The 13,944-nt window shown below is 51.4% G+C and overlaps 1 protein-coding gene across 3 annotated transcripts in view; it reads left to right on the top strand.

The window, feature by feature from the left end:
• SYN1 (synapsin I) overlaps nt 1-11,693 on the top strand; it is a 114,151-nt gene extending 102,458 nt beyond the window's left edge. Inside the window, exons 6-13 of one of the 3 annotated variants that reach the window (XM_053370362.1) lie at nt 477-539; nt 2,400-2,542; nt 2,885-2,959; nt 3,756-3,858; nt 5,561-5,710; nt 8,691-8,754; nt 9,058-9,739; nt 11,506-11,693. In XM_053370362.1, the coding sequence (XP_053226337.1) occupies nt 477-539; nt 2,400-2,542; nt 2,885-2,959; nt 3,756-3,858; nt 5,561-5,710; nt 8,691-8,754; nt 9,058-9,739; nt 11,506-11,641 (1,416 nt within the window). In that variant the 3' untranslated portion in view covers nt 11,642-11,693. The remainder of the gene's footprint in view (nt 1-476; nt 540-2,399; nt 2,543-2,884; nt 2,960-3,755; nt 3,859-5,560; nt 5,711-8,690; nt 8,755-9,057; nt 9,740-11,505) is intronic. The other 2 variants (XM_053370364.1, XM_053370363.1) reach the window with 2 other exon arrangements.
• The last annotated feature ends 2,251 nt before the right edge of the window (nt 11,694-13,944 follow it).

The following is a 13,944-nucleotide window of genomic DNA, read 5'->3' as shown; positions in this document are numbered from 1 at the left end:
CACCACATCAAGTGATAACTCATATGGGTAAAAAAATCCAACCTGGGAGAAGTTTTGTATCACCTGACTCTGTATTTTCCAGTGGAATTAGCTCAACATTCAGGCTCCAAATCCTATACCCACCTACCTGGGAGTAAGACCTACTGAACTCAGTGGGACTGAACTTCTGAACAGATTGCGCTGTCAGCTTGCCAGGTGCCAATGTTCAGAAATCAAACAACATGTACTGATGCATATACTGGACCTTACATTGGTGCATTTGGTTCTGCTGTTTTTTGTGAGGCATCCTTACTAAACTGCATTTTGTTGTAATCTTTGAATGACTTTTTCACCACCTTCTCTGTAACGTTTGCAGTCCCTTGTTTCGTGTCAGCCTGTGAATTCACATTTATCATTGAGCAGTGCTCACCCCGGCAAACTGCTGGCCTGTGGCTAAATGTGCTGATCACCACCCCTTTTCTGACTTCTCTTTCCAGCTCACAACGTCCAAGTACCCAGTGGTGGTGAAGATGGGACATGCTCATTCCGGAATGGGCAAGGTGAGTGGTATAACTTCTCTCCCAAGAGGCGCGAGAATGCAGCCCAGCTCAGTGCCCTTTGGTGGGACGCCTCAAGTGGGCTGATTTATCAGCTGCCCCATTCTGGAAGGAGAGTTGTGTTTTCTTCCGTTTTCCCAGGCATTATGTGTTTTGCACACTTAGGGTGACTTGCACTTCGGATGCTATCAGGACAGTCACATGTGAATCCACTTTCAGGTTGTGCCTGCCTAAGTTTAGGGTGCAGTCACTCAGCATCATTTCCAATCCGTGCCCAACCTGTAACTTCCTGCTGAAAGTACAGAACTTTTTATACCACAAATGTTCTGGTTTATTTTTGTCCCGCTTTCATTCAGCACACAGCAATAATGTGTTAGTGTTGTGGAAGCATTTCAGAACGCATGAAAAAAATCCACCACAAATGCGCTATTACTGTGTCAAGAACATGTTAGAGAATATACCTCAAGCTGAGCTCCTGTCTGGTGGGCCACCTTGGTGAAGTAGCTTCTCTCCCCTCTTGCTTACCTCTTGAATTTTGATGCTCCAGGCAGCTCTTTGTACTGCCGACTAGACTGGGCCAGCCTTGCTTGGAATGCAAAGGCCACCATCACCCAGACAAGAGAGCTGTTCAGCTCCTCCTTTGCACTTCCTTCCAAAAGTGCTTTCTCTCCAAAGCATTGCATGGCCGAAGCAGACACCCCTGAAACTGTGGCACCTCGTATAATTCCCTAGTTTGCCTCTGGGGTCCCCAAGGGCTCTCTTTCCCAGATCAGTAGGAGAAGGGAGGGCAGCTGAGCAGGAATCCACTCTCTTTCCCTGAACCCCTCCCAGTGTGAGTCTGTCCTCTTAGCAACATTTTGTAGTTGCTTTCTCTGTCCACATCATTGCCCTGCAACTCACAGGGAACTCTGCTTTTTAAAGGCTGGAAGCAGAGGTTGCTCCTAGATGACCTGCTTCTTCGTCCTGATTTGCTTGCAGGGAGATTGGACAACATGTATTTGCTCTAGAATTACTAGTACGATCCAAGGAATGGTGGGAGCGACCAAAGGAACCTTAACCAATTTGATGAGCCATTTGCAGTTGCACTGTAACACTTGTATGCACTGGGCATGTGTGCTTGATCTTTTAATCAGCATTTGTTTGCAGGGAGGTTTTCCTTCATTCTGATTTGTTTTGCTACACTTTCCAGTGTGTTTCTCAGCCACTTGCCTTATTGCAAAAAGTCTGATCTTTTGGGGAAGCAAGTTTGTTGCACTCAGTCAGCTACATTTCTGTAACCCAAATTTGCTGGAATGCAGTTGAATCCCACTTGGAAATAGCAACAGCCTGGAAGTGCCTGGATGAACAGTCTAGAAAAGAGTTGGATCTCGTTTGAGACAGGCTTTGCTTCGCATGGGGTCCATCTGCACACCCATTGCCACTCTTTTGTCCATGGCCACTTCTGGTCAAGCAGTTTTTAAAAATATTGCTGCCTTGCAGGGGTTGGACGAGATGACCCTCGGGTCCCTTCCAACTCTACCATTCTGTGAAATCCTGTAGGCCTGAGGGCAAAAGTGGGATGAGCATGAAGACACATCAGGCCTAGTGATCCCTCTTTCAAACCACCTCCAACCTAAAATAATAAAACAAAATTTGCTTCTGGCGCTTGGGGGAATGGGCCACGCCCACCTTTTGATTTCCTCTAATTATTTGGATGAACGAAGCTTGTGGAAAAGTGACCGCAAGTGGCTGTTGTGTGTGTGCAAGTCGAGGACAGGTTTTTAAAGGGGCAGAACCCCAGGAGTCGCTCACTGTTTGGGGAGTGGGCTTTGCTTGCGTGGGGCGCAATGAGGCAAGGGGACACTTCTGTGCGTTTGCTTACAGGTCAAGGTGGAGAACCAGTATGACTTCCAAGACATTGCCAGTGTGGTGGCCCTCACCAAAACCTACGCCACTTCAGAGCCCTTTATTGATGCCAAATATGACGTCCGCATCCAGAAGATTGGCAACAACTACAAGGCCTACATGTGAGCTTGGGGCTGGGCCTGCTCCTGCTTGCCTTTCTCTGCACCCTTTGAGATGCTGCCCTGTGATTCCCCCCCCCCCCCGCTTGCCTTCTCAGTGCCGGAGTATAGAGAGGGTGTGGTGCACTCCATCAACCCCAGGACAGACAGGTGCCCACAGTGATCCCTCTGTGGCATGTCACGAGTCAGTGGAGGTGCTGCTGGGCATTCTTCCGTATTCCTGTGGGTGGAGAAACAAAACCATTTCTCCCTACAGTCATTGCCTTGTCCCTTTGCCTCCCTGCTACTATCAAGTCTTTCTCTGCAACCTTCCTGACACTAACAGTGCCTTCTCTCCCATGGCAGGAGAACCTCCGTCTCGGGAAACTGGAAAACCAACACAGGCTCTGCCATGCTGGAGCAAATAGCCATGTCGGACAGGTAAGTGGCAAAGCATCAGAGATGGGGCTCTGATTTGGGTGGAAATGACCGGGAACAATTTTTGCCCAAAGATGGAAACTTACTGGAAGAATGAGAAACCAAGACAGTAAACTTTTTAATACAGAGTGGAAATCATTTATTGAATATTTGCAAAATTATTGTAAACAGATTAAATCATGAGCAGGATTGATGTAAAAACGTGCAGTGGTATAAAATACATATTGATTACAGTGGTACCTCGGGTTAAGAACTTAATTCATTCTGGAGGTCTATTCTTAACCTGAAGCAGCACTTTAGCTAATGGGGCCTCCTGCTGCCGCCACGCCGCCAGAGCACGATTTCTGTTCTCATCCTGAAGCAAAGTACTTAACCCGAGGTAATATTTCTGGGTTAGCGGAGTCTGTAACCTGAAGCGTATGTAACCCGAGGTACCACTGTATATGGGATAAAGAAGAATTTGGTTCAGTTTGGAAATGCAGCATAAGTATTATAACCATAGGGAACCACAGAAAGAGGGGGAGGGAAGTCAAAACATGGTATATATAATAATTTGTATTTTTGTCTTTATTTGTTCTTTGCAAATTGAAAATCATAAATAAAATTATATTAAAAACGAAAATGACTGGGAACTGAAGGGGAGTGGATTACATCCAGGGTCTGGCAAAGAGGAGGGCTTCCTGTCTAAAAATTGCCAGAGCTAAAGGTAATGAGACAGAGGCTCTCACTTGCTCCCCCTCACGGGCTCAGAGTCACCGCTGCTCTCTTCCCCTCCCCTGACCCCCGGATTCACCAACAGGTACAAGCTATGGGTGGACACTTGCTCAGAAATCTTTGGTGGTTTGGACATCTGTGCTGTGGAGGCTCTGCATGGGAAGGATGGACGGGACCATATCATTGAGGTGAGGCGCTGGGCACCTGGGCACCTGCACCTGCCTGTGCATGGTTCTCGCCCCCACTTGCCCTAAATATGAATCAGCTTGCAAATTGCTTTTTAAAGGAAGCCTGTTGATTAATTGAAGACTTTTGAGTGAGCAATCTACCTTTTGTCTGTTATTTGTAACCAACGCAAATGAACTTCAGACCTTTAGTGTGTAGGCCTTACCAGAGATCCAGGCTGGCATTGTGGATAGGCTGCCACAGACCATAGAATCGTAGAATTGCAGAGAGTTGGGAGGGACCATGAGGGTCATCTAGTCCAACCCCCTGCAATGCCGGATTTGTTTGGCCAACATGGGGCTCAAACCCATGACCCTGAGATGAAGAGCCTCGTGCTCTGCCGGCTGAAAGGCCCTGCTCCAAATCCCTGCTCAGCTGCGAAGCTGGGCTGCGGCCTCTGGCCTATTCCTGCCTTTACCAGGCCTCATCAGGTTCTTGTGAGTTAAAGGAGGCTGGCTCCACGCAGCCTGGCCTGAGCTCCTCAGATGTTGCCGGGGATAAAACTGCAACCCCTAAAATGCATGTTTTGGAGATATTACCTACTCACAGTTTGAAACTACCATTCATTCTTAGAATGAAAGACCTTTTTTGTTCTTCATTTGCTATTGCATAAACACACAAGAACCAAAATAGCTCCCCATAGACTAAGATGTCCTTAATTTGCTGCCTGCCCCCCAAAAAATTGTTTTATGTTAAAAATGCATTCATTGAATAAAATGGGACCACACATATGAAAGCTTGAGCTGTTTAATCTGCTGATTAAATCTATTGAAGGTAGCAGGTCTTGTTTTTTACCCCATGTGGTTAAACCTGTGCTTAATGTGCTGTCCTGCTTTGGAGAGCTCTGCTGCACATTGAGAAAACCCGTTCAGCTGGCCAGTCCATTGGATGCCATTGCAGCCGCATCCATCCTTGAGAATGACAAGAGGTGGTGTGTCCCTCACTCTGCCCCACACTGCCTTTCCCATGTGCCTTCAGGTCCGGGGGGGGGGGGCGCACTTGCGCCCTCTAAAGGCGACAAAGTGCTAAAAGTCAGCGGGGCCACGGTGGATCCCAGCCAGCGACTTCTTGGCTTCCTGGATCAGGCTGCATTTTTGAGTCACCACCCGTGGCCTCATGCGGTTCTGTTAATACTACTGCTTAGCGCTTTTATACATATTTTCTCAGTAATCCTTTCCTCAAATATCCTGTAATGTGGCTTATCATCACGATCTCCAGACTTGGAGGGAGGGATAGTGTGTGTGTGGCAAGGCCCCTTCAGACGCGTGATTTGAACTGGGAACCTTTTGTTTTCAGCACAGCCTCTTTGCTACTGTGCCATGCTAAGCCTGGCTGTATTTGACATCCCTTGATTTCTTATTTCCTGATTGTCTCCATCTACATGTTTGGCTTTGAGCCTTGGGAAACCCCATTGTCTGTGTGCTGGGTGTATCTTACATAACTCATTTAAAACAGGGATGGGGAGCCTGTACTATTGGACTCCAGATCCCATCAGCTCCAACCCAACATGGCCCATGGTGAGGAATGATGGAAGTTGTAGTCCAGCAATGCCTGGAGGGATGAGGTTCCCCACCCCAGACCTTTTGCAAAAGACCCTCCTGCTTCCCCACTCAGCCTGATTTGGGAAAGGAGATCACCACCTGCTCTTTCTCCTTCTTATCTCAGGTTGTGGGATCCTCCATGCCGTTAATTGGAGACCACCAGGATGAAGACAAGCACCTGATAGTGGAGCTGGTGCTGACACGCATGGCACAGGCCATCCCTCGCACACCTGTGCCCTCGCCTGTGCGCTCGGCCTCAGGACAACATGCCCAGGTATTGCACCTCCTTTCTCTTCCCCTTTACGCTCCCCGAGATGAGGCTTTCACTGCACAATCCCCAGGCATCTCTTACCAGAAGTAACTTTCATGAACTTCTGCAGAGTTGCTTTTAGGTGAAGTGGGGATAGGATTGCAGCTTTCACCTCATCACCACAACTGTGTGTGTCCGTATATGGAATGATTATTCATCACTTCCTCAAAAGCAAAGGAGAAGGGACCATAGGCAGAGAGATGGCAGAGCAGGGGACTGTGCGGAACTGTGTGTTCACTCATGGCTGTGGTTACCTTGGGGCTCTGGCCTGGGGTCTCTGTGCTGTAGCTCCGTGGAACAGCCCAGTGCATGTGCCACTGCTTGCAAGGCCCCGACATCTTCCCAAGTCAAAAGGTTGCTGGGTCAAGGTGACGTGGCGCTCAGGATATGGAGACCCCAGAGACGCGTTGCCAGTCAGAGCTGACATTCACAGTCACAAACTGTCCTGCTGGATCTGACCAAGAGTCCACCTGGCCCAGTGTCCTGATTCCAGCCTTGGACAGCCAGATGCCTCGGGGAAGCTTACAAGTGGAGTCAGAAGCAGCATCCCCAGCACCTGGTATCCAGAGATCATAGCTACCTCCAGAGGTTCTGTCAATGCACAGTGGCTCCTTGCTACTGGCAAACCTGTTTGCCTCTTCAAGTCCTCTCAGCTAGTCATTGGGTGTCTGCACACACACAGCATGAGCACATGCATTTGGCAATCAATGCAGGTGCCTTTTGGGGGTGCTGTACACATCATCCCTTCGTCACCCCATTTCCCCGCTATTTTGCTTTGCGCCAAGAATGCACTACTCAAGCGCTTCCTTTTTTTAAAAAAAAAAGATATTTATTAAAATTTTCAATTTTTATACAAACAAAAAACAAAAAAAATTTAAAAATGCATATAGTTCACAATACTTGATTTTCAATGACATATTTCCCTGACCTCCTCATACCTCCCCTTCTTGTAGTCCAATTCAAATTATTTGTTCAGCAAATCCTTATCTCAAAGCATTACAGCTTATAAAAACACCTTATTTTCTATCCAACATCTTAGATTACTATAACCTTAAATTTTTACTTATAAAAAACCATTTTTTCATATTCCTTTATATACCATTATTATACCATTACAGCTAGAAACCACTTAATTTCAATCCAACATCATTCAACATTCCTTAATTTTACAATATTTCTGTAAATAGTCCTTAAATTTTTTCCAATCTTCTTCTGCCGACTCTTCTCCCTGGTCACGGATTCTGCCAGTCATTTCTGCCAATCCCATACAGTCAATCAACTTCATCTGCCATTCTTTCAGAGTGGGTAAATCTTGCGTCTTCCAATACTTTGCAATGAGTATTCTTGCTGCTGTTGTGGCATACATAAAAAACGTTCTGTCCTTCTTTAACACCAATTGGCCGACCATGCCCAAGAGAAAGGCCTCTGGTTTCTTCAAGAAGGTATATTTAGATACCTTTTTCAATTCAAGCGCTTCCTGCCTATGTAAGCCCACCCAGAGAGAGCGCTTTCTCAGGGTGCCTCCAGGTGGGACAGAACTACTGATGCTGGAGGGCTGCGCAGCTCCCCGCACCATGTTTAACTTGTCTATGAATGAAATAGGCAAAGCAGGAAGTGGTAAACTTATCTGCCTCTGTATACTGAAAAATATCCTCGGTGCATCAGGAAAGCAACACTTTCAAAAGACTGGGAGTTTGTTTGTTTGTTTTTGTTTTAAAAAACAAGGTGTGTGGAAACACTAAACAAGAGGAGGGGAATAGAGCGCACTGTTGCACACTAGTTGGAAATATGCCCACCTTTGTGTGCAGACAACATGGAAGTCACTGTTGCTTTAGATAACGTTATCGCACACAGGAGTGCACAACTGCAAACTGCTGTGTTCAAAAGTGCCATGTGAAGAAACAAAAGTCCTGTGCTTTTCAAAGGTTAGGTGTGTACACAACCTTTGTCACCCTATTGAGTGAGGGGGACTCAAGTAGCTGAGAAGCACTGCTTGGCTGCAGGATGGGGGCACTGGCGTGGAGAGCACCAGATGCTGATGAACTCTAGCTCTTCTCGGCCCCTGTCTTCATGCCCAATGGTTGGGGAGGAGGCAATTGTGGTCTTCACAACTGGAGAGCACCTGGTTCCTCCATTCCTGCTGTAAATCCTTCCCTGGCTGAGCCATGTGGCCCCTCAGGCTCAGTGGAGTGCCTTAAGTTCTGCTATTAGGAGAAGTGGAGAAAACCACATCTTCCTCTCTGACTCTCCTCCACACTTTGTGACCAACAAGTAGATGGTTGCTCCACCTCAGTCTTTCCCAACTTGGTGCTCTCCAGATGTTGCCCAGCATCAGCCAGCGTGGCCAGGGTTCAAGGGCACTGGGAGGTGTAGTCCCAACAACGTTGGGCAGGCAAAGGGCAGTGCTGTGGCACCATTCTGGGGAGAGGCTGTTCTGACTCCGTAGAAGAGCAGCTTCTTCATATTTTACAAAAACAAGAGAGAGGGGAAAGGTGTCTCCCTTGGCTCTTTCCCTGATTATGGGATGTTCTGTGTTCTGCTCCACTTGCTGATGGGGGCCTACCCAGGAGATCCAATGGAGCAGAAGTCCCATGGGACCCACCTGCCCATGTCTCTTCTCTTGGTGTGCTTGGTCAGGTGGGCATCCCCAGACGGTGCTGGGCGTGAGCAGCCCCATGGGCATGCTAGGGAAGGATTCACAGCCAGGAACAAGACTAAGACCACAGTGGCAGTGGTGGGAGCTGTCATCTTCACAATGTTGGGAGGCCATCAGGCTCCTCCAGCCCTGCCTCTGTTGGGCAGGCGACGATTGGCGAAACACAGATGGAGAATGGCACCGGCTGGGCCAGAAGGTATGGAAATGTCCAGCCTCTGAGAGAAGAAGATGGGAGTGTGGTTCTGACCATTCCCTGCCATTAATCTTTCACTTTGGTTCTGTCCTCAGGCTCAGCCAGCTCCAGCTGGGCAGCGACAAGGCCCTCCAGCCCAGCAGAGACCCCCGCCACAGGGTAAGGACACAACATCAAGAAGGCCAGGGAACTGGGGCTCACACGAGGGTGCAGAAGGGCTCATAAGTCTGGAGCTGGGGGGAGAGGCTTAGAATCCTAGAATCGTAGAGCTGGAGGGACCCCGGGGGTCGTCTCATCCAACCCCCTGCAAGAACCCCCCCCCCAGGGAGTCTGCTTCACTTGGGAAGTTGTGGGCTCTCCCTACCAGAAGCCTTCTGTGTGTGCATAATCACTGGGTTGGGGTTTCTGAGGACCCATTTCAGTTGTGACAGGTTTCTTCTCTCTCCTTCTCTCTCCTGCCAGGAGGCCCGCAGCACCCGCCTCCGGGCTCCCAGCGCCCTCCTTCTCAGCAGCGCCCTCCCCCGCAAGGCCAGCAGCTCTCGGGCCTCTCCCCTCAGCCAGGGGCCCCCCCAATGGGCCAGCGCCTGCCCAGCCCCACCACCCACCAGCCTCCGCCGCAGGCACAGCAGCGCCCGGCGGGGCAACGCCAGCCCGGCCCGGGGGCCCAGCAGCCTCGCCAGCAGGGCCCGCCGTCCGCACCACAGTCCCCCCAGCCCCAGAGGGGTCCGAGCCCCAGCGGAGGCGGGCAGCAGCCGTGGCAACAAGGGTCCCCTCAGCAGCAGCAGCAGCAGCAGCAGCGGCCTGGGGGAGCAGGCCCACCCAAGGCAGCCTCCGGGGGGCCCCCAGGGCCACAGCAGCAGCCGCCGCCACCGCCACAACAGCGCCCCCCAGCGGCTGGAGGTCAACCACGGCAACATCCACGGCAGGGCAGCCAGGGGGGCCCACCTCAGCAGCGCCCTCCGGGGGCAGGAGCACAGCAGCAGCGCCCAGCACCTCCCACAACCCAGCAGCCAAGGCCTAGCACTCAGGGGCAGGGCCCCAGGGGCCCCGGGCAACAAGGCGGCCGCCCTCCACCAAGCCAAGGCAAACCACAAGTGGCCCAGAAACCCAGCCAGGACCTGCCTCCCCCCCAGCCCCAGCTGAAGTAAGCGGTGGACTCCGGGGCTCCTTGGGGAGGGCGGGGAAGGCAGCTGGAAGCAGTCATGGCTCCTTGCCTGTGTTGCCGGCTTAGCTGGGGGGCAGCTGGGTGTGGTGACTTGGCAGGATGCTGGGGGGGGGGACAGTGGGGGCCAGCTTCTCAGGTGCTATGGGGCCTCAACAGAGCTGTGTGCACCTTGATGCCACCCTAATGCTGTGCAGAATGAGCTATGCAAAGTAAGTGCATTTGCATATAGCTGCAGAATAGTTTCTGCTTTTGCCCTCTTACCAATGAATCTGAAATTCCTGGATGGAGGGAGGGAATTGCACAAAGATGAGAGAGAATGGAGTGGCGGGGTGGGGGAGCTGGGAATGAACGCTCCCTTGCCCACAGGAAGCCCTTCCCAGCTACCCTCTCACAAGCCTCCAGGGCTCCTGGGTCCAGCATTTCTCCAAGCTTTCCTTTGCTATCAGTGAGAGCAAGGAAGCTCCAGATGGAAAGCCACCACACCCCTGAAACAGAACTGAGTTACTAGGTTCCCCTGTTCATGTAATCACCCTGCTAAAGAGCAACACTGCTTTCAAATAATGATTTGTTCAAAATGTGACATTTCAGAATTAACATTGTCCATGTTGAATTTCAGATTTTGCTTCTGAAAATCAACTTTAGAAAGCCAAGTGCATAGCTCAGGCCTGATGGAGTTTTAAGCTGTGGTGTTTGCATTAGGTTAAGTTAAAACCAGGGTAGGTGGGTGCTTTTCATGAACACTTGAGCTGCGTGTGAAAAGGACGCCTCCAGCCCTCCACCGGAAATAAGGTGAAAGTGTTTGCCTGTTCAGAGTGAGGGAAGTACTGCCCTGGCTTTGTAATGACAATAGCTAAATTTGATTGGCTGTGTGGTGCCATCCATGGGCCTAGCTGGGGGGGCAGCTGTCCCCCCTAAATCAAGCAAATAAATAAAAATACTTAACTGACCAATTGTGTCACAGATAACTCAGTTCTGCCCCTGCCCCAATAAATCCTGGGGGGTATGCCCGTGGTGTCATCACATAATCAGACTGTTACATGACCCCAGGGATCACAAAAGATAAAAGAGGGGGAAGAGGCTGCTGGGACCAGGGCAGCAGACAAACCCAGAGAGCTGAGCACTTGGGGTTTCAGGGGACACCCCACCTCTCCACCCCCTCCAGCCTGACTTCCTGCCAAAAATGTTTCCATGCACATCTAGTGCATCCCTTAACAAAGCCAGCAGGCCTGGGGCTTCCTCTCACGTTTCTGAAGGCAACGGGTTCTACTTGAAATTGGAAAAGCTGCAAAAAACACACACACCTTGACCTGGAGAAGCCTTGCATCCGAATTAGAGGGATGCGCCTGAGAATTCACCTCCCTCGAAGGACTGCTCCGTTTCGCGGAGCCCGAGGCCATTCCCTGCTCTCTGCTTCCCCCTGCTGGACATGCCGTCCTTGGCCCTTGTAGTTTCGAGGGGGGCGGGAGGGGCGGGGGGCGCAGAGAACTGCATTCCCCCCCCCACGTGCCTCCTTCAGCGCGCGGTGCTTGTTTCCTTCACTCTCCCAGGGAGGAGGGGGATGCTTCCCAAACGCAACCCCCCCCCCGTCTCTCTCCCTGCCCCTCACCCCCCCCTGCATTTCTTGAAGACGCAAGTTTCTCTTGCCTGGCCTGATATTAATAGTGTGTTTCTCATCTCTCCGCCTCTCCTCCCCCTTTCCCCCTCCCCTCTTTCCTGCCCCCCACCCCTCCCCCGCTGCCCCGTAGCAAGTCCCAGTCTCTGACCAATACCTTCCCCCTTGCAGAGGCGCCGGTGCCGCGGGGGAGCCTTAGTCAGGACGAAGTGCGAGCCGAGAGCATCCGCAGCCTCCGACAGAGCTTCGCCAGCCTCTTCTCCGACTGAGAGACTCCCCCCTCCACGCTGGGACCCCGGACCCCCGCGCCCCCTGCCCCCCTCTCCCCTTCCTCGCTCCTGCAGCCCCCCCACCCCACCCCCCGCAGGAGCCGCAAGGGACGCACAAGCCCCTGCCATTTGTCCGTCTTGGGCCAGGGAGGAGCGGGGGGGGGCCTTGGCAAGAGAGGGGCGCCTGGCTCCCTGGCGCAGGTGAGGGGGGAGCTCCTGGCCGCTCCGAAGCAGCGCCCATGGCAGGAGCCAAACTGGCAGACCCCTGGGTACGTCTCTGGCTGGAAAGCCAGCCTGAAAGGTCACCATACCTGCCAGAATGGATCGGGGCCAAATGAATGGCAGGGCTTTGTGTGTCCAGTGATGCTTCTGACTGTGGAGTCATTGTTGAAAATAATTCTATACAAGTCTATCGTCTGCAAAGCTGGATTCTGAAATATTTTCCCACCCCACCCTAAATCAATTTGTCCCAGCTCCCTGTTTCATCAAACCAATTCTCTGTCTGCTCTGCTGCCTCCTCCCCATGAAGAGGAGCCCCCCCCCCCCCACAGGCGATGCTGCCCAGCACACACCCTGGCAGTGCGCATCGCCCTGCCTGCATTCCCTGGAGTCCTCCTTGAAGCCAAGGCTGGAGATTTCTCAAGTCCACGTCTCTTCTAACATGAATATGCAAACTCTGCCCGGCTCTCTTCTCCTGGCCCCGATGCTGGTGGGGGGCGGGGGCGCCCCCAGAGCGGGGTCCATGGGAGAGGAGAGGGGTCTCCGGGGATCTCTGTACATAGCACGAGGGAGGGGACCCCTCCTGGGCCATGTCTGTGTTTGTGGCCACAAAGGTGTTTGTGTTGCTGTTTGTGAATAAGCCAATCTAGCGCCAATGCGCTCCCCTCCAACCCACCCAGTGTCCCTCTTGGTTGCTTCCCCAACCACCACCACATCGGCTACAGGTCCCCCCCCTTTTCACACAGACCCCTTAGCGATTGGCAGCCTCCCCCCACCTTCCTTCCCTTGGGAACAGTATACTTGGCAAGCCTTAAACCCGGTTTACCTACCTACCCCCCTCTACCCCTAATTGCAGTGTTCCCATGACTGTTGTGGTTTGAGGTCCACTTGTTGCCAGGGAGCTTCCAGGCAGTGGGCAGGACCAGCCGTGCTCTCCCTTCTGGTCGGAGCTGGATGCTGGCCGATGCTCTGATCCGCTGCCCCTGTGGGTCGGAGGGCCAGCCGGCCACCGATGGGGAGAGAGCGTCAAATCACAGCACGGTAGAGCTGGGCAGGCGCCAAGGGTCCTCTAGTCCAAGTCCCTGCAATGCAGGAGTCTCAGCTAGATCGTCCCTGACAAGGAAGGAGCGCCGCCACTTCCCATGGGAGTCCAGATGTTTAGTAGGTTTCTCCTCACTTCTAACTCGAACCCAGATTTGTTAACCCCACTCCCCGCCTGGCCGTAGTCCCTCATCCCCACTCATGGATCCGACCTTCTCAGAGAACAGCCATACTACTGCCGCTGTAGCCAAGGGATGCTTTCGCCATCTTGGGTCAGTGGCTGAAAGACAAGCACCCATTGGACATGAGGGGGCGTTTTTTATTCAATGTTCAAAACCCAGAGCTTGATTCCTCCCACTCCCTATTTGTACATAAACTCAAGAGAGAAACTCCCCACTATATTTTTGTGATTCCCTTTTCCTCTAAAGTTGTGTTTCCTGCCCCCTGCCCCCCTTTGAAAAAAACACAACAAAACACTGGGGCGGGGAGAGGGAATGCCACTCAACGCGTGATGGTCTGGTAGCTGCAAAGTCGCGTGTCGTAGACGTGTTGTGACATGACGCTTTGAGCTGTGTTTGCAACCTATTGCCAGGGTTGGGGAGGGAGAAGACTAAAGGGGTGTCCAGGCAGCCCCTGCGTAATGCACCCCTTTTCTCTCCCTCAACCTCTTCTCCCCAGGCAGATGCTCCTTCTTCCCCACTCAAGGAATCTGGGGAGGGCAATTTAAAGTGCTAACTTGTTATCTCTTTGTTATTTATTCTTGTCTGGAAAGTGCATCCCCTTTCCCACACTCTTTCCATGGGGATAGAGGCCTTTCCTATTGCTGTGATTCTGTCTCTGTGTGGATCAAAGTTTCAATGGATCAGTGGTGTAAAAGACAAAAGTAAATATATTATATAAATATATAAAAAAAACACCCTCAAACCTGCTGAAAAAATGCACACATTTTGTGGCTGGAAAGAAACCAATAGAAAGATATATATAAATATATATATATATATATATATTATGCAGAGAAAGAGAGTTATATATGTACCAAGATA

Source organism: Podarcis raffonei, chromosome 17 (genome assembly GCF_027172205.1).
Source record: "Podarcis raffonei isolate rPodRaf1 chromosome 17, rPodRaf1.pri, whole genome shotgun sequence".
Classification (NCBI taxonomy): domain Eukaryota; kingdom Metazoa; phylum Chordata; class Lepidosauria; order Squamata; family Lacertidae; genus Podarcis; species Podarcis raffonei.
The sequence above is the reverse complement of the archived record's forward strand: the minus strand, read 5'-3'. Positions and strand labels throughout refer to the sequence as shown.